The 24,961-nt window shown below is 45.3% G+C and overlaps 3 protein-coding genes and 1 long non-coding RNA gene across 20 annotated transcripts in view; 2 read left to right on the plus strand and 2 right to left on the minus strand.

Moving 5' to 3' along the window:
- The window catches only part of LOC129013637 (uncharacterized), a 51,815-nt gene extending 43,322 nt beyond the window's left edge, over nt 1-8,493 (minus strand). Inside the window, exon 1 of the long non-coding RNA XR_008494045.2 lies at nt 8,458-8,493. This is a non-coding gene — a long non-coding RNA (uncharacterized LOC129013637). The remainder of the gene's footprint in view (nt 1-8,457) is intronic.
- The window catches only part of USP3 (ubiquitin specific peptidase 3), a 92,692-nt gene extending 78,438 nt beyond the window's left edge, over nt 1-14,254 (plus strand). For all 14 annotated transcript variants that reach the window (XM_054450093.2, XM_054450092.2, XM_054450099.2 and 11 more), the window contains 4 exons: nt 7,934-8,052; nt 8,331-8,444; nt 8,573-8,640; nt 10,295-14,254. In XM_054450093.2, coding sequence (XP_054306068.1) covers nt 7,934-8,052; nt 8,331-8,444; nt 8,573-8,640; nt 10,295-10,460 — 467 coding nt within the window. In that variant the 3' untranslated portion in view covers nt 10,461-14,254. The remainder of the gene's footprint in view (nt 1-7,933; nt 8,053-8,330; nt 8,445-8,572; nt 8,641-10,294) is intronic.
- The window catches only part of HERC1 (HECT and RLD domain containing E3 ubiquitin protein ligase family member 1), a 311,831-nt gene continuing 295,460 nt past the window's right edge, over nt 8,591-24,961 (minus strand). The window contains exons 78-79 of the mRNA XM_063652260.1: nt 14,316-14,407; nt 8,591-8,729 (exon numbers count right to left, since the gene is read on the minus strand). Coding sequence (XP_063508330.1) covers nt 14,333-14,407 — 75 coding nt within the window. The 3' untranslated portion in view covers nt 8,591-8,729; nt 14,316-14,332. The remainder of the gene's footprint in view (nt 8,730-14,315; nt 14,408-24,961) is intronic.
- On the plus strand, nt 16,946-21,333 carry FBXL22 (F-box and leucine rich repeat protein 22). 4 transcript variants are annotated; one of them, XM_054450102.2, is made up of 3 exons: nt 16,946-17,346; nt 19,875-20,206; nt 20,291-20,833. In XM_054450102.2, the coding sequence occupies exons 1-3, from the start codon at nt 16,994-16,996 to the stop codon at nt 20,491-20,493; spliced, it is 888 nt and encodes a 295-aa protein (XP_054306077.1). In that variant the 5' UTR covers nt 16,946-16,993; the 3' UTR covers nt 20,494-20,833. The 4 variants fall into 4 exon arrangements, with proteins under 4 accessions (XP_054306077.1, XP_054306076.1, XP_054306078.1 ...); XM_054450101.2 differs by having other exon boundaries at nt 19,875-20,085; XM_054450103.2 differs by lacking the exons at nt 19,875-20,206; nt 20,291-20,833 and adding an exon at nt 20,890-21,333.

Consider the following 24,961-nt stretch of genomic DNA (forward strand, 5'->3'; position numbering starts at 1 on the left):
ATACTTCTATATTTTAATATTTATATAAATATATATTTTTCCTTTTTAGGAAATGGAATAAAATACAAATGAAACATTAAGCAGCTTCCTCAGATCCAGTGTGAACACTGGATAGCTAGTAGACTCATTTTTTTTTTGAGATGGAGTCTTGGTCTGTCACCCAGGCTGGAGTGCAGTGGCACAATCTCGGCTCATTGCAACCTCCACTTCCCAGGTTCAAGCAATTCTCCTGCCTCAGTCTCCCGAGTAGCTGGGATTGCAGGCACAAGCCACCATGCCCAGCTAATTTTTGTACTTAACTGAGAATGGGGTTCACCATGTTTGCCAGGCTGGTCTCGGACCCCTGACCTCGAGTGATCTGCCTCCCTCAGCCTCCCAAAGTGCTGGGATGACAGGCGTGAGCCACCGTGCCTGGCTGCTAATAGACTCTTTACAGGCCATATGATTCACTTCCACATGTGAGCTCTGAGGTGAAATTCACACTCATGCTGCTGCAAAATACTAAACTGAGGTACATTTCAGGGTCATTCAGGCTTTTCAAATAGTTGAATAGTTAAAACAGCAGTTGCCAAATCTGTGAATGTTAAGGGTATATCTAGATAGTCTTCCTCTTAAAGAAATATGTGTCCATGTGTTTATATGTATGTTTGTGTTGGGTTTTTTTTTGTGTGTGTGTGTGTGTGTGTGTGTGTTAGATGGAGTCTTGCTCTGTTGCCCAGGCTGGAGTGCAGTGATGCAATCTTGGGTCACTGCAACCTCTACCTCTGGGTTCAAGTGATTCTTCTGCCTAAGCCTCCCGAGTAGCTGGGACTACAGGTGTGCAGCCACCACACCCAGCTTTTTTTTTTTTTTTTTTTTTTATTTTTGGTATAGAGAGGGTTTCACCATATTGGTCTGGTCTCAAACTCCTCACCTCATGATCCACCCACCTCGGCCTCCCAAAGTGCTGGGATTACAGATATGAGCCACTGTGCCTGGCCCATATGTTTGTTTTTTAAAAGACAGGGTCTCACTCTGTTGCCCAGGCTAGAGTGCAGTGGCGGGATCATGGGTCTGTGCAGCTTCAACCTCTTAGTCTGAGGTGATCCTCCCACCTCAGTCTCCTGAGTAGCTGGGACTACAGGCAAATGTCGCCATGCTTGTGTTTTTTGTATTTTTTGTAGACACAGGGTTTCGCCCTTTTGCCCAGGCTGGTCTTGAATTCCTAGGCTCAAATGATCCTCCACCTCAGCCTCCCAGAGTGCTGGGATTACAGGCGTGAGCCACTTAGCCTGGCCTGTATGTTTTAATAATGGTTTTCTTTATACATATGTTCATTGAAGAATTTGGAGAAAACTCAAAAAAGTAAAAAGAGGAACATATACATCCCTTATAAGCTTATCATTCAGACATACTGTAGTTCAGAAATTTTATGTTTAAAAACTGTGATTTAAAAGTTGTTTTTTAGGGCCGGGAATGGTGGCTCATGTCTGTAATCCCAGCACTCTGGGAGGCTGAGGATTACAAATAGGCATTAGGTTTCTGGGGATGCTCAAGTAACTTTTTAAAACCCATGAAGAGACGATAGTGGTAGCGGAGATTGTTCTCTACTAATCCAACTAGGGTTCACTATAATAGCACTTTCTTAGGGGAACTCCCCAGGAGGCCCCACTGGGCACACCGGTCTCCTTACCTTCTGCTTCGTCTGTGATCGTGAGGATGTCCCCACCTCTTGGCAGGCAGTACCAGCAGGGAGAACAGAGAGGGGTTCTCAAGGCAGTTAGCGCCACCATTTTTTAAACTGAGAGTTTGAAAAACCAGGCCCAGCTTATATTGCCTCTCTATGAATCATCTTATGGGCCTGACCTGATTGTGTCTATTCCTTTTTGGTATCTCACGTGGTCTTAGATGAAAAGGACTAACTCTGCATTATCTTGTGCATAAATCAGCAGGGAGACCACTACATGGTCACCTTGTAAGTTTAAGCAACTCAAAAAGGCAGGGTGGAAGAAAATGTTGGAAAGCAAGAAGATGCTGGAAGATGCTGGGAGAAGGCATAAAGAACCTCTTTTGCGTTGGAGAGAAGATGAGGACAGGAAGGAAGGCTGCGAGAGGTGCTTTGGTTTCAGAAAAGGAGCAGGGTGATGGCAGGGGCTTTGCCTGGCAGGTAGAAGGAACAAGAGAGCAGTCTAGTATTTATGCACATTTCACATAAATGCAGATGAGTTACTGTGAAATGTTGATATATTCTTTCAGTAATATCAGTGCTCCTCAGGGTATCAAATTCCTGAATTAAAGGTTCTAAATAGTTACTAAAGGAGATTTAGAATACCACCTGCCAACTCAGTAGTAGCCCTCTGAATGACCCCGTACTTCCACACATGGGGAGACCCCTTCAGAAAGTGGGTCTGTACAGGTTAAATATAGGGGGGAAAAAGGCTTCTCTGCTGTTGAGGCATTTCTGCTTCTCAGTGTTGTGTGGCTAGGTTGCACGGGCAACAATGTCTTGCTGGTGAATCTTAAAACCATCTGGCTAATGGGATGGAGAGGCTGGAGTGACAGTATCTCACAGTCATATTCTCCCTGCCTTCTTATTTGCCTGTGAAAGTTTCAAGCAGACATTGTCAATTAAAAAAAACTTGAGCTAGGCACAGTGGCTCATGCCTGTAATCTCAGCTACTGGGGAGGATTGCTTGAGCCCAGGAGTTTGAGGCTGCAGTGAGCTATTTTACACTCCAGCCTGGGTGACAGAGGAAGACCTTGTCTCTTAAAACAATTTTTTAAAAAATTGTGGTAAAATATACATAGAATAAAATGTAACATTTTAACTGTCTTAAGTGTGTAATTCAGTGGCATTAAGCACACCCAAAATATAGTATACAACCATTATTACTACTTGTAAAAATTTGTCATCCTAAACAGAAACTCTGTACCCATTAAACAGTAACTCATTTTTCCTCTCTTGTTCCCAGTAACTCTTATTGTACCCTCTATGAATTTGTCTATTCTAGGCACCTCATATAAGTGGAATCATACTATATTTATCCTTTTGTGATTGGCTTAACTTAGTGTATTTTCAGGGGTCATCCATGTTGTAGGTATGTCTCAGAATTTACTCCCTTTTTGAGGCTTAATATTCTCTTGTATGTATAGACTACATTCTGTTTATCCATTCATCTGTTGACGACACTTGGGTTGTTCCTACCTTTTGGCTATTATAAATAATGCTGCTATGAACACTGGTGTACAAGTATCTGACTTCCTGCTTCCAGTTCTTTTGGGTATATACCTAAGAGTGGAATCGCTGAATCATAATTCTGTTTAACTTTCTGAAGTACTGCCAGACTTTTCCACAGTGGCTGTACCATTTTACATTCCCACCAGCAAGGTACAATGGTTTGTTTGTTTGTTTTTTTGAGACGGAGTCTCACTCTGTCGTGCAGGCTGGAGTACAGTGGCGTGATCTCAGCTCACTGCAACTTCCACCTCCCAGGTTGACGCCATTCTCCTGCCTCAGCCTCCCAAGTAGCTGGGACTACAGGCACCCGCCACCACGCCCGGCTAATTTTTTGTATTTTTAGTAGAGATGGGGTTTCACTGTGTTAGCCAGGATGGTCTCGATCTCCTGACCTCGTGATCTGCCCGCCTCAGCCTCCCGAAGTGCTGGGATTACAGGCGTGAGCCACGGCACCCAGCCAGTACAAAGGTTTTAATTTCTCCACTTGCTAGCTAACACGTTATTTTCTGCTTTTGTTTTTGTCTTTTAAAGAACAGCCATCCTAGTAACTGTGAAGTAGTATCTCACTATGGTTTTGATTTGCATTTCCCTAGTAATTAGTGATGTTGAGCATCTTCTTATGTGTTTGTTGGTCATTTGTGCCTCTTTGGAGAAATGTCTATTAATGTCCTTTCCCCATTTTTGAATCAGTTTGTTGTCATTGTTGAGTTTAGTAATTAGTGATGTTGAGCATCTTTTTATGTGTTTATTGGTCATTTGTGCCTCTTTGGAGAAATGTCTATTAATGTCCTTTCATTTTTGAATCAGTTTGTTGTTGAGTTTTAGTTCTTCATATATCGTGGCCATTAATCCCTTATCCAGATACATGATTTGCAAATATTTTTCTCCCATTCTGTGGTTTCTCTTTATAGTATCCCTCAATACACAATTTTTAAATTTTGATAAAGTTCAGCTTATCTATTTTTTCTTTTGTTGCCTGTGCTTTGGTTGTCATACCAAATCATTGCCAAATCTAATGTCATGAAGCTTTTCCCCTACATTTTCTTCTAAGAGTTTTATAGTTTTAAGACTTATGTTTAAGACCTTTGATCTATTTAAATTTTTGTATATGGTACAAGAGTCCAACTTAATTCTTCTGCATGTAGATATCTAGTTTCCCTAGCATCATTTTTTGAAAAGATTGTCCTTTCTCCATTGAGTAGTCTTGTCATTCTTGTCAAAAATCAGTTGACTATATAGGTAAGAGTTTATTTCACTGGTCTGTATGTCTGTCCTTATGCCAGTGACATCCTATTTTGATTACTGTACCTTTGTAGTAAGTTTTAAAATCGAAAGTATGAGTCCTATAACTTTGTTGTTCTTTTTCAAAATTGTTTTGGCTATTCAGGATTCCTTGAGAGTCCATGTGAGTTTTAGGATGGGTTTTCTATTTCTGTAAAAATTTCTATTGGGATTTTGAGAAGAATTGCATTGGATCTGTAGATTGCTTTGGGTAGTAATAATCATGTTAACAACATCAAGTCTTCCAATCTATGAATGCAGGATGTCTTTTAAAATTTCAATAATCATGTTAACAACATCAAGTCTTCCAATCTATGAATGCAGGATGTCTTTAAAAATTTCTTTCAGCAATGTTTTGTAGTTTTCAGGTATAAGTCTTTTGTCTCCTTAAATGTATTCCTAAGTAAGTATTTTATTCTTTTTGATGCTACTATAAATGGAATTATCTTAATTTCCTTTTTGGAAATACCTAACAATGAATACATTGTTAGTGTATAGAAATGCAGCTAATTTTTGTGTGTTAATTTTGTATCCTGTCTTTTCATTCTCTTGACAGTATCTTTTACAGAGCAAAAATGTTTAAGTTTAATGAAGTCGAACTTATAAATCCTTCTTTCATGGATTGTGCCTTTGGTGTTGCATCTAAAAAGCCATTGCCAAATGCAAGGTCATCTGGATTTTTTCCTATGTTTTCTTCTAAAAGTTTTATACCTTTGATCCATTTTATTAGTTCTTGTGGAGGGTATAAAAGTCTGTGTCTAGAATTTTTTTTTTGGCATATGAATGTCCAGTTCTAGTACCATTTGTTGAAAAGACTATCCATTCTCCATTGTATTGTCTCTGCTCCTTTGTCAAAGGCAGTTGACTATATTTATATGAGTCTATTTCTGGGTGCTCTATTCTGTTCCACTGATCTGTTTTCTTTCTTTCACCAGCACATTGTCTTGATACTATAGCTTTGTAATAAGTCTAAGTTGGGTAATATCAGTCTTTCAATTTTGTTCTTCTTCAGTGTTGTAATTGCTATTCTTGGTCTTTTGCCATTCCATAATGAACTTTAGAGTAATTTTGTCACCATCCCAAAATAATTTACTGGTTTGAGATTGCACTGAATCTATAGATGAAGTTGACATCAATATAGAATAACTGACATCAATAGTGAGTCTTCCTATCCATGAACACAGGATGTCTTTATGTCTTTTAAAATTTCTTTCAGCAACATTTTATAGCTTTCAGGTAGTTAATTTTTTTTTAATTGTAGAGTTTTTTACATGAGATCATGTGATCTGTCAGCAGAGATAATTATACTTTTTCCTTTTCATTTTGGATGCTTTTTTCTTGCCTAATTGCTTTAGCTAAAACTTCCAATATTATGTTGAACAGAAGTGGCAAAAGTGAGCATCCTTGTCTTCCTGATCTTAGAGGAAAAGCTTTCAGTCTTTCACCATTGAGTGTGATATTCACTGTGGGTTTTCATATATGGCCTTTGTCACATTGAAGTTCTCCTTTTTTCTAGTTTGAGTGTTCAAATGATGATTTTAAATGCGGAAAATTCTGTGTTTCCTTTCCTCATTTCTTATTCTCCCTATGACCCCTGCTGTCCCTGCCAAGGCCATAGCTTTTTACATGATGTAACAAATACTTGCTGATGAAAGCATCCATGACTTCAGCTGCAGAGCTCACAAGCACCTTAGTGATCAGTCTGAAGGGATTATTAGTGCCAGCCAGCCAGTCTGCTGTGTAGTCAGTGCTCTTTGTAGCCAGAGATGTGGGACTTGGGAGGCTCCTGAGAACAGCATCACTCTATTTGCAAGTTTGGCTGTAATGTCTGAGACTTGCTTCAGGAAATGTAATGTCAAAATATAATACATCCTTTCCCAGGACCCATCATTGACATAAAATAGCAGGTTGAGCAGGTTGGCAATGTAGTATTCGTGGGAAATTGAGGAAAGAATGGTAACTGTCCACTGGAGGTTGAGAAAGTCTCAAAGAAGTGAGAACTGAGTTGCAGGGAGGTAGGCATAGGATGTGCCTTCTAGGTACTGGGATCAGGCAACAAAGGCATATTCAAGACTGTCTAGTCCTCTGCCACACCTTGCCTCCAATAACTTACCCTGAAGGGGCACTGTCTGCTACTGTCACGGACACAAAGGCTGACTATGGCTTGGAAACTTGATTACAGAGACAAGAGCACTCTTCTGTACACAGCTAGGTTTCTGCTTGCTACCCAACTTTAATATATTATTTAAAGATACATACATGTTCTATAAAGACAAATGATTAACATAAAAGTCAGGATAATGGCTACTTCTGGGCAGAGGAAGGGGAATTATCTTTGGTAAGAAGCACATGGCCGCACAGGTTGTCCACTGCACAACTCTAGGAGAGGCCGTGCACCAAGACCCTGGCTCCTTGAGTACTCGAGAAAATCCAAGTGTGGGGTCCATAGGCATTCATACTTTTCTCTACAGAATAATGTGCATTTTATATAGATTTATGACTATCTGATTCCATCAGGAATTGGCACAGGGGCCAGAGAGTAAATACAGTAAGTCTTCATTTAATGTCATCAGTAGGTTCTTGGAAACTGCAAGTTTAAAGCAAAATGACATACAGCAGGTCCTCCAATAACAGTTTCCTTTAACGTTTAGTTATAACATTGATGAGAAAAAAGTGGTTTATCATTGCTTCACATAAGGTCACAATTTTCAAGAACCCGTCATGATATTAAGTGAAGATTTACTGTGTTTTAGGCTTTGCACCACATAAGGTCTCTGCCCCAGTGACTCAGTTTGGTGTAGTGTAAAAGCAGCCAGACAATAATGTAAACAAATGGGCATGGCTGTGTTCCAATGAAACTTTATTTACAAAACCAGGTGGCTGGCTGGATGTTTTAGGGCTGTAGTTTACTAAGCCCTGGGTTACACAATTACATCTTTAAATGAAAAAAAAAGTAGCTGTGATTTATCTAGGAACTGAGAGTACAGCGTCTGGACAGAGAAGGTTGGTAGTGTAGCCTTCTGTGATCTATGTTTATTTTTAAATGATCTAAATTTGACTTTTTTTTATAAGTTTGGAGCTTTGTCCTGTATAACATACTGACAGAAAACTACAATTGAAACTTTAAATTTATCAGGAAACCATTTTATCAGAATTATCCAGATGAATTTTCATTAATAGTAAAACCAACACAATTGATCATCACCAGATGTCAGGCATGATGCCAGGTGCTCTACACATGTTATTTCTCTTCCTTACAATAGTTCTTCAAAGTAGGTATTATTTTTTGTCTCCAGTTCGCAACTGAGAAAGGTTAACTTTTCTAAGGTCGTATAGCTAATAAAGCTGAGATTTTAAACCTGGGTCTTTTTTCTACAGTACATTGCCTCTATAAAAGGCATCTTGTTTTAATGCTGCCAAAATCTATTTGTTTAGATTGTCTTCGCAGTTTTACCGACTTAGAAGAACTTGATGAGACAGAGTTATATATGTGCCATAAATGCAAAAAGAAACAAAAGTCCACAAAAAAGTTTTGGATTCAAAAACTACCCAAGGTGAGTGTTGAATTTTGAGTTACGAAGCAGTTTCAAGGGGAAAATGCTTGACTGCTAAGACCATGTCTATAACTTTACACTATGTGAACTGTTCTGTATTTGTCTCTAGGGTTTTCAGTAAAAGCTGAACCCTTTACAGAATGAATGCATAAGGTATGCGAGGAAGAATGATTGATAGGGCAGCTAAAATGTTATTTACTGAACTGATAGTAGTATCAAACTTTGACTGAAAGGTAAGTTAGGTGTTCACAATCTTTGACCTCATCTCTGTCCTCCAGGTGCTATGCTTACATTTGAAAAGATTTCACTGGACAGCATATTTAAGAAATAAAGTTGATACATATGTAGAATTTCCACTGAGAGGCCTAGACATGAAATGCTACTTACTAGAGGTAAGGTGGTTACCTTTTTAGCATGGTGAAAAAATGGCTCTTCGGTAAGATTGTCATCACATGGAGAGGGTAGAGGTCATCAAGATACCGATGTCATTGACCACTGTGCCTTCTTCCTTGTTCTGTAGCCTGAGAACAGTGGCCCAGAGAGCTGCCTGTATGACCTCGCCGCTGTGGTGGTGCACCATGGTTCCGGGTGAGTACAACAGCCAGCTTCTGGTGGGTGGGAATACCTGGTGGCCAGCCCAGTGACCTGCAGTTTTGTGCCACTCTTGATAGTTCTCCCTAAAAAATGGATTCAGATAAAGTAGGTGAAATTTCCTTCAGTTTTGGTGTGGAAGAGTACTCCTGAGATGATGTTGTGAAGGCTTAAGGGAAGGTAAATAAAAGTGAAATGAAGAATGGTTCATTTGAACCCAGTATTTAGGACCCAGTCTTATTTGTCCACAAACTCCAAAGTTGCTTATTCGTTTACCAATTGAAATTTAAATGGGGCAAAAGGGGAAATTACTTGGAATAACTTACTCCATGTCATCTACTTTAAAGACTCATTTTAAGTCTTGCTAAAAAACATTAATTTTTTCCCCTGAAAGTTTGTATTAGGGGTCTAACCTTCTGGTTTTTGGTTTGACAGTGGCTATTTTACCTTCAAACTTAAGACTACTATATGTGAGCAGACGACTATCCATGTTGAAAATCCTTTTCCTGCAGAGCTGTGAGATAAAGTAACGTCTACACTCACATAGTGTTATAAATGACAAGTCTGATTCTCACTACTTTACAGGCACCTAGCTTTTTTCTCCTTGGAGTGTATTCCTGCTTGGTAGTTGGTAGGGACACTTTTAATTTGGTGCCTTCAGCTCATAAAATTCTTTATACTGTAGGTCTGAAACCATTTGTTCTCTGTACCCCTATTATATACATAGTGAATTTCCTGGATCTCTCTTCCACATGTCTTAAATACTGTAATGATTTCTGTCTCTGTTTCTAAAGACTGCCATGGCCTACTTTTCCAAATCACCAATTTGGGTTTCATCTGTATCCAAATAAAAGATTAGCTCCTCCATAAAATATTTATATTAAATCAGTCACATTTTTCTGACAACTTTTTCATAACAGCCTATTCTTGTTTTATGATTGCACTATCTTTTTGAAACTATTAGCACTAATTTAAAAATGTAAAGTTCTCTTAGGTTTTCTGCATTCAATTCCTCAGGGTTGATTGCCTTACTTGCTCTTCCTGGTATTTCTTTCCCCTCAAAAATGTGATTTTGTAGGCGTGCAAAAGGCTTATTTTTAAAATTTGGTTTTGGTGGTTTATTTGGAATCATAGTAAATGATGGGATGGATCTTTATTATTTAAATAGGGTTTTCCTGGCACCTACAAAGGTCTGTTCTACCTGCAGGCCTTCTGTCTGACTTGGAGGACTGACTCCAGGGTTCTGTGTGTGAGTGGGTGGGTGGGTCATGCTGACAGGGGAGAGCCCCCGATGGCCATGGTGTCAGAGGAGGGTGCCCTTCTTTGTTAAGCTTATTTTCTTCCTAAGATTCTGATGGGAAAACCTGGTACCTAGTTTTCCATGTTTCCGTAGGCCTTGACCTGTGCTTGTTAGGTTGAGAGTTCCTCATCTCTGTTTTCTCCATTAGTCCAGGGCCATCTGCTTTGTGTTCTAGCAAACCCTCGATTTCTGGTCAGTTTGGAGGAAGGTAAAAACATGAATTTAGCGAGCATCTTAAATCAAAAGTCTAGGATGTATTCTTACTAAAATTTAAATCCAACATTATATAGTTGTACAGGTCTTTTTGTGATTTCTGAGGTTCTTTTTTCCTTTGGTCTTTTGCCTTTACAGGGTTGGTTCTGGACATTACACAGCATACGCAACTCACGAAGGCCGCTGGTTCCACTTCAATGACAGTACTGTAACACTGACTGACGAGGAGACTGTGGTGAAGGCGAAGGCCTACATCCTTTTCTACGTGGAACGCCAGGCCAAAGCTGGATCGGATAAACTTTAATACCTCCTCCAAATCATCATTCACCAACCATACCAGAGAAACATTTCCAGTTTTCCACAAATACTTGATCCAAGATTTAATTTCATTATGCACTTTTCAATTTCCTATTTTGGGTTTAGTTTTGTCAATGGTAGTGACTTACTGAACATGGGCACCAACTAATTTTGTTGTTGTTCTACTAGAAAACCTCAGCAGACGTTTTGATTTGCTGCTTTAGTTGTAATAATTCAATTTTTATATGTAGTTTTAAGAACTTAGTCTTATTTGACTTTTTTATTTTGTGTTAATGTTTTCAGTTCTCACTTTGAGGCACATTTACATCAATGCTTTTGTTCCTCTCACATGCTGAAAGCAAGATATGTTCCTTATTGTGAAGAGCGACACAACTGCCTGCTGCCTTTCCACAGCTGTAATGGACATCAGGTTGACTCTAAATCAAGGATCATGTGTGCACAATACTTGTGGCCCACAAAATTTCACAATGACTGCTGAGGAATCATTCTTTTTGCCTGTAAAATATAACAAAAGGCATCATTAAGTAGACCAGGTAATTACTGCTTGTCTCTCGAGGCTGCTGTTTATCAGCACTAACTAAATAAATTTGTTGGTTCAGTTGTACTTCTCCTGCAAATACAAGAATTACTGTTTGTTGTTTTTTTTTGGTTTTGGGGTGTACTTGTTTGCGGGGAGGTAAGATGGGAGTAAAGACCAAATACATGTAATGTTTAAAAAAAAATGCTGTGACTCACTGACATGGTATAGGTGTTACCAGTGAGGTAAAGCCATGGCGTCTGCCTCCTTTTTGAATCAGTATCTCATTCCCCCTTAGTTGTAGCACTGGAAGTCACGACATGTCCATTTTAGACTTACTGCTTGTGTTTGGCATCCAAGTCTGAGGTATGAACCTCTGGGATTTACTTGGATCATCACCCGCACTTCAGTTTATCACTGGGGTGTGTGCTTCCACAGGAGGAAATTTAGAATCTTCGCTGCTCTGGGTTTTAACACTTCTCATCGGCCTATCCTGATAGGACAAGTTGAAAATATTCTCAGTTTGAGTAAGTGGAGTTTTCGTTTTGTTTTTTGGGGTTTTTTGGAGACAAGAGTCTCTCTCTGTTGCCCAGGCTGGAGTGCAGTGGCACGATCTCAGCTCACTGCAACCTCAGCCTCCCGAGTAGCAATTCTCCTGCCTCAGCCTCCGAGTAGCTGGGATTACAGGCGCCCACCACTACACCTGGCTATTTTTTTTTTTTTTTTTTTTTTTTTTTAGTAAAGATGGGGGTTTACCATGTTGGCTAGGATGGTCTCAACCTCCTGACCTCAGGTGATCCGCCTGCCTCAGCCTCCCAAAGTGCTGGGATTACAGGCATGAGCTATCACACCCAGCCAGTTGTGTTTTTAAAAAATAAATAGATTTAACTCAGATTCAAATTTGGAACCAGAATCCCATTTAAAGAAAGCAGTTGTGGTTTCTACAAGTGTTCTAAGGCAGTGCTTTGGTTGTTTTTTTTTTTGGTTTGGGGGGTGGGGGTTGGTAGACATACCCTACCAATTCTCCACAAGGGACAACATGTATCTTGTGTTAAGCCAACGAGACTTTTTTGGCAATTTTTTTTTTTTTTTTTAATGGAGTCTTACTCTGTCCCTCAGGCTGGAGTGCAGTGGCATGATCACAGCTCACTGTAGCCTCAACCTCCCAGGCTCAAGCTATCCTCCCACTTCAGCCTCGAAGTAGCTGGCACCACCACACCCAGCTAATTTTTAATATTTTTACTAGAGATGTGGTTTCGCCATGTTGCCCAGGCTGGTCTTGCATTCCTGGGCTCAAGTGATCCACCCACCTTGGCTTCCCAAGGTGCTAGGATTACAGGCATGAGCCACCACGCCCAGCCTGTTCTATTAAAAACATCTTGACCTTTTTGTTTGTTTGTTTGTTTATGATGTAAAAACAGTCTGGGGGCTTTCCCTCAGGTTGGATATCTGAAGTTGTGGGAGCAGATGTAGCTCCATTTCCATTTTAACATTAACTGGATAAATCCCACATCTTCCCAGAACACATCTGCTGAACACTTTAACATGACAGGGAGCAAATTGCAATTATGTGTAAACTTATATCATCCAGTACAATGGCCCCTAGCCACATGTGATTGAAATTTAAATTAGAAACTCAGTGCCTTCAGTCACACTAGCCACATTTCAAGTGCTCAACACCCACATACGGCGTAGGACAGTGCTGGTCTAAATTTTCACTCCAAAGAATAAAGCTTTGCCATCATGTTTAGGTCTTACCACTTCGAGTCCTAAAAGATAATAGGGAGATGTGTGCTTAAATTAATTTACAATGCTAAATTATATTAGGTTAAACTGTATGAAACTCTGCTATTTGACGAGTTCTGATCTACAAAAATGACAGCTCCACCTGATCTGATGTATCACACATTAACATCACATCTAATTCAACCTGAAATGTGAGTCTCCTTTGATCTTGCAAAGTATCTCCTATGAATCCAGGCTCTTTTGCTTAGAAGGTAGACAGCTGTAACCTCTTAACATTGATACTTCATCTTCAGTCTCTCTGAATGGGCAGGTGTTAAACAGTAAAGGCCTGGGCAGAGTTGATGGTGAAAAAAAGCTGTATTTTTATACCAAATGGAACTTTAGCAACATGTTGGACTACTCTGTCGGGCAGAGTGGTCTTCAGACAAGTGATGCTGTTGGCTTAAGAGATGAACACGTCTTCTCTCTGAATTTGTTTTTATTGGTTGGTTTTACTTGAACAGAAACGTTTGAACGGTATGAAGATTCTTTAGAAAAGTGATTGGATCCATCTCAATTGTGTACTTGAACACCAGTGATGTAAATGTGCCTATTTGTATTTTCATTTTTAACTGTGTAGCCTTACCACACCTATTTGGAAAGCTGATCTTTTGTCCGCTTCAGGGCTTTTCCCTTGTGCCATGTTGTCTCCAGCAATATATGTGGCTTCTCGCTCAGAGCTTCTGCTGAAGCAGGGCCTCGCACTGAGTCACATGGCTCCTTGGAACAAGAAAACTTTCTCAGAAGTCCTCCCACACAGGTGGGTGATAGAAACAGTTTGTGGCAACACAAATCTCTCTCCATGGTGGAGAAACCTTTGCTTATCCACTGTATTCTACTCAGTGTATAGTGATGACAAATGTACTAGAATTAAACCAGTCAAGTGTACTGGCCCGGGGTGAGTGTTAAATGTGTATCTCGCCTGTGGAACCTACTCAGCAGCTTGGTTTCTGGGGTTGGGGACATATTTATTTCTTAAAGCCAAACCTCTCCTTCATTGGTTTAGTGTACATAAGTCTATTTAGATACACTTATCCCACTTTAATCTCCACCAGCCCCTAAACTCTCTCGTGTACCCTCTGTTGCTGAAGTGGCCTCTTCACTTGGGCCCTGGAAAAGCCCACAGAAAATGTCTGTTCCTGCAGCCAAGGCCTGGGTCCCAGGTGACTAGGAGTAGCCATAGGAAGGCGAGGAAGGAGGAGTGGACATGTGGTGTCATCTGTAGTCCCAGGTCTCTGCGTCTCATCAGTGGGTGCAATGCCTTCCCCCTCAGGTGTGAGCGTGATGGACTCTAGGCTGCCTTCCATGAGCGTTGGTCATGCTGTGATGTCATCATTTGCCATTAAAACCCAGTTTGTATGATGCCAAGAGGATTAATTGTGCAAGTGACTGATTCATTTAAATTGTAATCACATCCCTTTTCTGCTTCACCAACCTGAACTGTTTTAAAAAGTATCATTAAAAGTCTGTTCTCTTTCCTTTTGACTTATTTCTGAACACCTTTTTTCAGTAGAGCCACATAAATGATGATGTACTTACTCGACTCGTGGGCCTCCTCAGTCAGCAGGTAGCAAGCTCTTACAGAGTCCCCACGATTTGGAGCTGCTGTAGCTGGGCCAGGATGAAGTGACCTGTACAGGCAAAGTGATGGCCCGGAGATTAGTGCCTGCAGTCAGGTGCCTGAGGTCCCACTCAGCCTTGCCCAATGAAATCACCCTCAGTCTCTTGTGACTACTGATCTTATAAAAATGAGGCCCCTTCCCTTCCCCTTTAGAGCTAGACTCTACCCTGAAGCACCAGTTTTGGGGCTCTGAGCAAAGGATATTGGATATCTTTTAAGGTAAAACAGGCAAATAAGTGCTGTTAACTAAACGTCCTGCTTACAGGAAGTTCCTATAGACTACCTCCCTGCCCCCATGCCTCCTGCAGACAGAACCCTGTTTCCACAGTCATCCTTTGCCTGTTATTGTCAGTCTTCTAAAATTGAAGACACAGATGCCTGAAGCTCAAATTGTTATGCATCCTTGTTCTGCAGGGCACATTCTCTTTTGGCAGCTGTGCTGGTCAGAGGCTGCGTGGTTGCTGTCACTGCTGCCAAACAAACAGCATAGCTCCGGACAAGGCCAAAGGGGCAGAGCTTCGTCACCTCCTGGGCTGTGCCTCAGACCCTCTGCAGCATGCAGGAGCACATTCCCCCCGCCCTGGTAGTCTAGGATGCTTCCTACAGCCTGAAGGAACAGCAGAGGGGCAAGGCTCTAAATGTTCTCCCTGCCAATCTTTTGCCATTCCAGCCGGGCTGCAGTAGTGCAACTTGGAAGCCACGCTGAAGCACAGTGACTCTTACTCAGTGGAAGGCACAAGTACCACTCTGGCCTTGCAAGAAGTGGAAAGAACTACCTATTCCTAAGGGTCAAACCCTCTGAAAAGCATTGGTTTGAGGAGGACTGAGGAGGGAAAGTGGAGCTAATGCGGCTAATAACACCACCTGTGGTTTTGCAGCATCCATTTTAAGTGGAGAAGTACACCTAGACAGAGCCTAAATTAGGGTGTCAGCTATAATTCAGCACTACATTGATGAGCTTGAAATAGCAGCAGTAGCTTGCTCCCCTTCCTTGGGAAATGCTTCCTTTTGACTTCCTTGGTTTGTTTTTAAGAGAACCCCCCACTGCACTTCATCTTGGCATGGTCGAGTAATGGAGGTACAGGGGCACCAGCTGAGGCTGGCTTCTCAGGAAAGCCACTGACAATGGCTACTTTCTTCTTTGCTTGACTGCCTTCTGCCTTTAAAGGCAAAGCTGCACTAGCCCTGACCAAACCTTAGTTCCAGAAGTGGGTTCAGCATAGGCTGCTTCATTTGAGTCTATGGGAAAACACATGGATTCCCATTCCCTCTTATTCCAAATGGGAGAACAAACAGAAGTAACCACTGAGGTGGTGGTCCCTGGGCTGGCAGAGGAAAAACCGTTCTCTTCTCACTATTGCCTAGGCAGACTGTGGCCTATACAGCTGCACCGTATCAGCATCCCCCAAGCAAACCAAAAAACGACGACTGGGATTCAAAGCAAGGGAGTTAAGGTCGGGTCCTGGGTTTGGGAGTGAAGCAGCATGAGGAAAAGGGTCTGCCATATCGTGAGGCCTCGGGTACTCAGGAAGGGGAAGCTTCACGGATAGTACCTCCAGGCACCTTGCCTAGAGTTGAGTCAGGGAGGGCAGGGGTGGCCCACTGGCTTCTCCAAGAGGGAACAGAGGGCACTCATAGAGCGGATGGTGTGTGGTCAACTTAAAGGCAAAGACGGACTAAAATATTGAACTTAAAATTGTTTCAAGCAGTTTCACATTAAGAGCTACCTCATCCATCCTGACATTTTGGGAAATACAGGTTATACATAGTACAAGGCCTTATCAGTGAGAAAATGTAAAGCCAAGTAAATTTAAATTTAAAACACAGACAGTACTGCTTGACCAAAACTACAAAAACAACAACAACAAAGCACCAATAAAACATAAAACAGACACACAACTTTGGAAAGCAGCTACTTCAGTAAAATCTTTTATGAAACAACTCAGGGTAAAAATCTAGCTGTTGGGGAGGCCCAGGAAAATCCCCCTGCCTAGTGGCAGGCAGCAGGACTTGAAGGCCAACCAGCCTAGCCTGGAGACAATTACTCTATGGCACAAAAATAACAGGAATGAGGCAGCAGCCATGGACTCTGCTCACAACTTCACCCTTAGCTCTCCATACGCAACAGGTTTCTTCCTAGTAAGCGTGGAGCAAAAGATTCACACTGATGTACTAGAAAATCAAAACAGTTAACATTTACAATTAGACTCCTTCCCCATAAGTACAGACTGCAAAGCCAGACAGAGCTGGCCTGGCCGCGGCCACCGCCAATGAAAACGCCTTGAGAAAAGCCAAAAGTGCTCACTGCTAAACACCATTGTCAGCTAAAGGGAAAAAAAATCCCTTTTAAGGAAAGTAACTTCAATAGGCTCCTTTTCTGCCAGGACCTCCAATCCCTCTGAACCTAAGCCGAACCACAGACTGCCGCACATATGTCTGGGTCCTGGCTTTTCTTCCCTCACCCCTCCGCAGAGCTTCAGCACCAGTTGTTAGCCAAAAATAAACACCATTCCTCAACCATATATGTCCACTGGCCCAAAGCAGGGGAGGAGGAGAGGAGGCAGGTCAGCCGTCCCCCGGCTGCAGCTGCACTCACATGTGGCCACTGCCCACCATGCACATAACCCAGCTCAACCGGGAGTGCCTGCTGCACCTCTTCTCCTTCCTAGACAAGGACAGCAGGAAGAGCCTTGCCAGGACCTGCTCCCAGCTCCACGACGTGTTTGAGGACCCCGCACTCTGGTCCCTGCTGCACTTCCGTTCCCTCACTGAACTCCAGAAGGACAACTTCCTCCTGGGCCCGGCACTCCGCAGCCTCTCCATCTGCTGGCACTCCAGCCGCGTGCAGGTGTGCAGCATTGAGGACTGGCTCAAGAGTGCCTTCCAGAGAAGCATCTGCAGCCGGCACGAGAGCCTGGTCAATGATTTCCTCCTCCGGGTGTGCGACAGGTAGGCCACCTTGCCTCCTGAGCAGTGCTGGCCCCGCTAGCTCTGGCTTCCCTCTTGGGGGGCAGGGAAGAGCAAATAATGAGACCAAGATGGCTCCACCTTTGGGGCGCCTCAAACTAGGCCCAAGGCAGACATCCAGACCGCCCAAAGCAGGGTCCCCAGGAGACAATAAAATCATGAGGGAAACAATTGCTAATCCTCCTCTTAGCCTCACAGGTCCTGGGCTGCTTCATGCAAACACCAAGAAGTGGGGCCTCCTTACTGGTAGTCATTAAGTGCTGGGTGGGTCCAGCTGGGCCTGGATTTTCAAGGTCAGGCTCTGGGAAAAGACTTCCAGATGCAGCAATCAGCTCCCCCTCCATTAGGCCTAGCAAGCAGCCCCCAAGGCCTGGGAAACTGCGGAGGAAAGAGAGGGTGGGGAGCCAGAGGTGGAGGAGCCAGGGTGCTCGGGTCAGCTGAGCCAAACCAGACTCCAGGAGTAGATGAATTACTGATTTACGCAGTATTCCTAAGGAGGGTGGCTTAGCCTAATTTTTCAAATTAGCAAACTGATGCTCCACGAGGTGGTATGATTTCTCCAGTCTAGGGTTGCCAGATTTTAGCAAATACATAGGCTGCCCAGTTAAATATGAATTTCAGATAAACAGTGAATAATATTTTAGTATAAGTATGTCCCAAATACATCTTGTGTTTATCTGCTAACCCCCACCCCAGACACAGACATAGACGCTGAACCACCAGGCTAGGCTCCCTCCATGGTCCCAGCCTCATGGGTAGAGCGGCCCAGGCAAGAACACGGAGCTATTCAACCAGCCTCTCACTGAACTTCTGCCAGTCCCGTGCTGCCTTTGAGAGAAACACTCCCTTGATCATGTAACAAACTGGGCCTGGCTGTTCATGGAAAACTAGACTCAGCCAGTTTACTGCCACCCAAGTTCGGAGCTGCCATTTGCTGGCCGCATCACAGCAGTGGAGGGAAACAGCATAGTGACCCCACCTTTCTTTTAAGCTGGTAGGAAGAAAACAGAAGATGGACTTGGGGCTGGGCCCCGACTGGACAAGGCTATTTTGATGGGCTTAACAAGGCCCAGGAATTAGACTAGAGTGATATGGGTGGGGGTTGGGGGGAGGCGAATGGCACAACATGTCCTGAAGTTGTTCCATTCTTACTGTAAGAGAACAGAGCTTAATGCCCCAAACCTGCAAGGTGTGAAGTGGACCTCCCAGGCCACTGTACTGATCAAGCAAGGGGCCCTGCTGTCACATACAGAGCAAAGGGCTTTGCTGTCAGCACTCTGCTGAGCCGCCCAGCTCGTCCAACCATGTGACCCCAGCTCAAATACTTAAACTCTTGCAACCTCATTTCTTCTTCTATAAAATGTGCTAAATTTTTCTTATCCGGCAGGGTAAGAGGATTAAATGACACAGTGGCACCTGGCACATAGTAGGTACTGATGAACGTCTACTGAATCTGGTTCTTCTGGCACTCAGCTCAGGTCGGGAGGAATGGCTGAGGATGGCTGGGCAGGGGGACAGTCCGCTCTTTGTTTTTTCCCTGTAGCAGAATTATTCCAAAGATTCTTAGAGGAAAAGATCACCCAACACCTTTGAGGCTTAAACACCTAATCCTTATAACCACCTTGAAGGTAACAATTCCTCCCACACTTGACAAATGAGGAAGTGACGCCCAGCAAGGTTCAGACATCTGTCCTGGGTCTGACAGCAAATAAGTCACCAGTCAGTCACTTGAGCTCCCGGGGCCACTTTCTTCACGTACAAAACTGGGGGTGCAGAGATTGACGGGGTGACTAACGAAGGCACAGGAACCTGAAGGAGGCCCGGGCTCAGTGTGACACCTGGCTGCACCCAGCATATTTTAGTTCCTTACTTCCCACCCCAGGCACAAAGGAGCTGAGTGGGCCCAGCCAGGGGCAGTCACGGAGCTGCGGGGGAGGTTGGCAGGGAAAGGGAAACGCTTCCCCAGCCCAGACCCTAGCTCCCTCTGGCTGCGGGGAGCCAAGGCCCCGGCCCATTAGTCTGTCCTTCTAAACTGGAAGCAGGCTGGTCCCGTTTGTTTCCAGGGAAAGCGGGTTAGGACTGCCTGTGGAAGGCCCCGTTGCAGGCTCCTCACCACCCCAGTGGTAGACATTATTCCCCCCACGCAGAGGAAACGAAGGATCTGTGAGTGACTGACACGGCGATAAGCCAAGTCTAACTTGGCTCAAGATCTTTTTTTTTTTTTTTTTGCTGGGAGGGACTGGTGAGGCTGCAGCAGAGGGTCCCCCAAGCTTTCTGGCAAGTGACCTGGGTGGGTGTCCGTGACTGTACCTGCTCAGGGTTTGCCTCTAGCTGCCTCCGAACCCTGCCCTTTTCCAGGCTGGTGGCCCAGGGGATGCAGGAACAGCTCTAGTCTACTAAGCTGAACCCGGACTCAATGCTAACGCGTTGCCCCCACCGCCTCGAGGGTTGGAATGGGCCTGTCACTAGGCCACCTCCAAGGAAACAAATCCCTCTTCCCACTCATTCAGGGGCCTCAGCTTGAAGCTAGACTGGAGCAATCGCCACGCACCGCTCCCCTGCAAGGCAGCACGTCCAGAGCGAAACAAAGAGTCAAGGGTTGTGGCTCCTGGAACCGGCATTCCCTCTGTCCACAGCCGCCCCAGGACTCTGCTGGGCCGGGGTCGGGGCTTTCCACTAGGGGCTCCCAAGGCTACGAGCCAAGAACCCATGCAGATGAAGGTACGGTGGGGTGCAGGGGCAGAAAGAGCAGGGAAAATGGGCAGGCCAGAAAGCCGACTTGGAACCCTGCAGTGTCATCGCGGCCAAGTGTCTTCACCTCGCAGGGCCCGAGTCCTCCTCGGTAAATGAGTCCACTCACTCCCCCGGGGCGGTTGGGTGGCTTTAACAAGCCAGTGAGCCCCGGATCACCGCACTCTCCTCACAGGTGCCCCAACCTGGCGTCCGTCACGCTGTCGGGCTGCGGCCACGTTACCGACGACTGCCTGGCGCGCCTGCTGCGCTGCTGCCCACGCCTGCGCTCACTGCGCCTGGAGAACTGCGCGCGCGTCACCAACCGCACGCTGGCTGCCGTGGCGGCGGACGGGCGCGCGCTGCAGACATTGCACGTGGACTTCTGCCGCAACGTGAGCGCGGCCGGCCTGCGCCGCCTGCGCGCCGCGTGCCCGCGCCTGGCCCTCCGGGCAGAACACAGCGCCGCCATGCTGCCCGACCAGCCCCCGCGCTCGCGCGCGTCCGCCGCGGCCCTCGGCAAGCTGCTGCCGCGCTAGACGCCGCCCCGCCGCGGCCCCCGGGGAAGGAGCCCAGCCCCAGACCGTCCTGGCTTCGAACCCAGCTCTTCCACCTTCAGACCACCACCGCATCTTCTGAGCCTCATTTTCCCCGTCTGCACAGTGGGGATAAGAAAGCCTACCTCACGTTACGATTTTATACATAGGATAAACGCAAGATTAAATGGATATTTGGAAAACACTCGGCTGGTTCTTACTCAACACCGCCACCTTTCCCCTCTTGCTTCCACCCCAGGCTTTCTCCTGCGCGCTCCCCACGGAGGCGGGAGGCGCCTGCACCGTCCTCGGGGACTCCGATCGCCGTTGGATCGAAATCACCTCGGTGGGGAGGACATGACCACTTGGAGTTCGCCGCCTTGCGCGCGGGGGTGACGGGGGCCAGGGCTGCCGCGCGCAGGGGTCTGGGGAGCTTCCGGGCGGAGCGACCCAGCGAGACCCGGCCGGCTCCCGGAGTGTCCTGGGGACCGCCACCTCCAGGGGCCCCGGCAGTGATCTCGGTGAAGCAGGAGCGCAGGGGCAGAAAGAGCCACCGAGCCGCTCCTCCTTGCGGTTTTGCCCGCACGCGCGTCTGCCCGCCCACCTTTCCTGGGGCGGATGCGTTCCCGCAGTGACCGCACTAGCGATTGTAGAAAATTCGCTCCCAATTGTTGAATGCTTACATAAACTGCAGTTACCCATATTTTCTACTGTTCTTATATCATAAGGGAAAAAGAAATGATTTGGAAGAAAAAAAAAAAAGCCTCAAACTAAACATTTAAAAACAAAACCAGCAGCCCTGGCTAAGCTTTTGATAATGGAACCATAATAAGCTGACAAGCTAGATTTTTCACCTGTTGGATTTGCTGGACATGAGCACAAGCCTGGGCTTCCAATTTGAATTTCAGGGTTGTAGTCACTGATGTGTCACATTTAGTGAAGGCTCTCGGCCCCCCGGCAGCCGCCTGCTCCTGGGTCACTGGGGAGAATTCTGGGTGGGTGGAAGAGGCGAGGAGCACTGTGATGGGCGCTGTTCACACTCTGGCTCCACCCAGCGCCAGCTGCGACAAAGCCCTTCACCCATCCCAGGCCAGGTGTTTCTTCTGTGTGAAAGAGGAGCTTGATCCCTACTCACAGGTTCCTTAATTCATTGCTCAAATAGGGAGACAGCAAGGAAAAAGACAAATTCTGTTCTCATGAAGCTTACCTTCTAGTGGGGGAAGAGACAACAGGTACCTGGTATATAAGAGGGTAGAAGGGCCCTCTTAGATACCAGGTGGCTCAACGCCTGTAATCCCAGCACTTTAGGAGGCCAAGATGGGCGAAATCACGAGGTCAGGAGATCGAGACCATCGTGGCTAACACGGTGAAACCCCGTCGCTACTAAAAAAACACACAAAATTAGCCGGGCGTGGTGGTGGGCACCTGTAGTCCCAGCTACTCAGGAGGCTGAGGCAGGAGAATGGCGTGAACCAGGGAGACGGAGCTTGCAGTGAGCCGAGGTCGTGCCACTGCACTCCAGCCTGGGCGACAGAGACTCTTGTCTCAAAAAAAAAAAAAAAAAAAAGGTAGAAAGTATTTGGAAAAAAGTGCAGGCTGTAACAAGGGCTATTAGGGATTGCTGGCAAGAGATTGGGGGGTGAAGCCTCTGAGAACGGGTTGACCAATGTAAGCCTCACTGAGAAGATGACATTTGAGGCATGAAGTGAGCCAGGGGGCATAGACACTCCTGGCAGAGGAACAGTCAGTGCAGACGCCGCGGGCTACAGGCATGGCTCATGTGCAAGGAGATCAGAGTGGCTGGAGCAGATTGAATGAGGAGGGAAGCTGAGTAGCAGGTATCAGAGAAGCAATGCAGCCCGCAGCTTAACTTCGACATGCATTTTAAACTTTTTTTCCCATTCTCTTGGGTTTCAAGATATAACCTTGAGGCAACTCAAAAGTCTTTCTCCTTAGCCTTAAAGTAGACTCCACGTCCCTCCCCTTTCTCACCAGATATGCTCCCTTTTCATTTATCTAACTGTATGCTACTATTTAATTGTGTGATGTCTTAGAAGTTTCAGGGGCTAATCTTGAGACAGACCAAGCCTGGAGACCCAGCTGCAAACCTCCAAAAATTACTTCAAAATGGCTAATTAACAACCTGACCATTGTTAAAATAATGTCAATCCGAGGTCGCCACCAGAACAAAACACACAGACATCATACTCCGCCCATTTCTTGCATGCCTGCCTTATCAAGTCTTCCCTTTTAAAACCCCTAAAAATTGCTTTCCCCACTAAAAATTGAAGCAGTTACTTTAAATAGCAATCTGGCTACTTCCCCCTTTCCTAGTTTTGGGTAATAAATTTGCTTTTTATTACCAGACTTCGTTCTTGTTAATTCAAGCATCTGCACCTGCTTTGTTTGGTTATTGTAAGGGATGGGGGTAGCAGTGGATGGACAGATTAATGTGAGGAAGAAACGGAAGATGAAGGTTCCCCCTCAGCCCAACCCACCCCCAGAAGGAACCAGGGCGCCATGCACAGATGATAGGTGAAGTCCCAGCGGCCCTGGATTTTGTTCCAGGCAGAACATGTGGACAGGTAAGCAGCACCCTGTCCCACCCCAGCCCTTCTGGGGACTGCCAAAGGACTCCGGGCTGGGGCAGTGCTTACTCCAGAAACAGGGTAGCCACAGTAAGCCCTGGCCCAGCATAATTCCTTCTAATCCCTGTGTCGGGAGAGCCAGCTCTGTCACACCACCAGCTGCAGTGGAGTGGCAGGACCCTGCTACTAGCCTGTGAGACGCAGGCTGCTTTTTGGTGATTTCCCAGTTTGCCCACCATTGCTTTGCACTCTGGAGAGGCCTTGTTGGGAACTAATTTTTCTCCCATTACTCTGAACACTGTTGAAAGAAAGCACAGGCTTCCAGGGGGTTGAATGTTTGTCTACAACAGAGCTACTTAAACCCCAGGCCTTTGTTTTCATCTTCTCCAATAAGCCCCAATTTCCAGCATGTTCTATTTGTCCTAAATTGGTGGCTTAGCCTGGAGAACAACAGGATCCTGGCTTCAGGATCTAATGGATCTGGGTTTCCATCCCATTTCCCTCACATTCTAGCCCTGTGACCAAGGACAGATTGGCCCTCTCCAAACCTCAGTTTTCTTATCTGAGTACTAAGGATAACAAGGGAACCTTGCTTTTGGGGTTCTTGTAAGGATTGTGATTATGTAAAGCAGAGGTCACTATAGGTTGAGCTAGAATGGGGTAACCTGCATTCCCCGACGACCCCCCCTTTCCCATGGAAGCTCTTTTGTAGTGAGGGTTAAGTTCCCAGTTAACCCTCCAATGCCTAGTAGCTCCCCTGCATCCCAAGACATAGTGATCACAGAACTCAAGCAGTGCTGGCAGCTGTGTCCAGTGCTGTTTCTAGGGTCCCTAATTGGCCCCCACCTTAGCCAGAGGAGCTTTGGGTTCTGAAGTGAAGGGTCATTTTAGGTGCCCCCAGAAGGTGGGCACTGATGAAGACACATGGCTCTCCACTCTGCCTTCTAACAGACACTGTTCACCACCACCAGGCATGAGCAAAACACTTAACAGAGCGCAATACCTCACTTAATCTACAAAACCACTTTTGGAGCTTCCAGATAGCTACATGCATGGAGGTTCCTGGAGGGTGGTGTGTCCAGGGAGGGCATGGAATCTCTGTGCCCCTTCCCCACTAAATTAAAAGGTAAAAAACAGCCGGGTGTGGTGGCTCACGCCTGTAATCCTAGCACTTTGGGAGGCCAAGGCGGGCGGATCACCTGAGGTCAGGAGTTCAAGACCAGCCTGATCAACATGGTGAAAAACTGTCTCTTCTAAAATACAAAAATTAGCCGGGCATGATGGCGGGTGCCTGTAATCCCAGCTACTTGGGAGGCTGAGATAGGAGAATCGCTTGAACCCGGGAGACAGTGGTTGCAGTGAGCTGAGCATCGGGCCACTGCACTCACTGCACAGCCTGGGCAGCTGAGCAAGACTCCATCTCAAAAAAAAAAAAAAAAAGTAAAAAACAAAAATCCTTTCAAACTCAGGTTAGCATATAACAAAGAGCTCTCCAGGCTTAATTAATCCACCAACTAATTCATCTCACAAGCATTTACTGGGTATTGGCCATGGGCTGGGCCAGGCCCTACCTGGAGGGACTCAGCCCTAGTTAGAAGGCATGCAGCTGAGGTTGAGGGGGTGTTCTTGAGTGATCTCCAAGCCTTGCCATCCATAGCTTTTGACAAGATATGACCTCTCTGAGCCTCAGTTTCTTTATTTGCAAAATGGGACCAATACCCTCTTGGGATTGGGGGATAGGGG

Source organism: Pongo pygmaeus, chromosome 16 (assembly GCF_028885625.2).
Source record: "Pongo pygmaeus isolate AG05252 chromosome 16, NHGRI_mPonPyg2-v2.0_pri, whole genome shotgun sequence".
NCBI classification, from domain to species: Eukaryota; Metazoa; Chordata; class Mammalia; order Primates; family Hominidae; genus Pongo; species Pongo pygmaeus.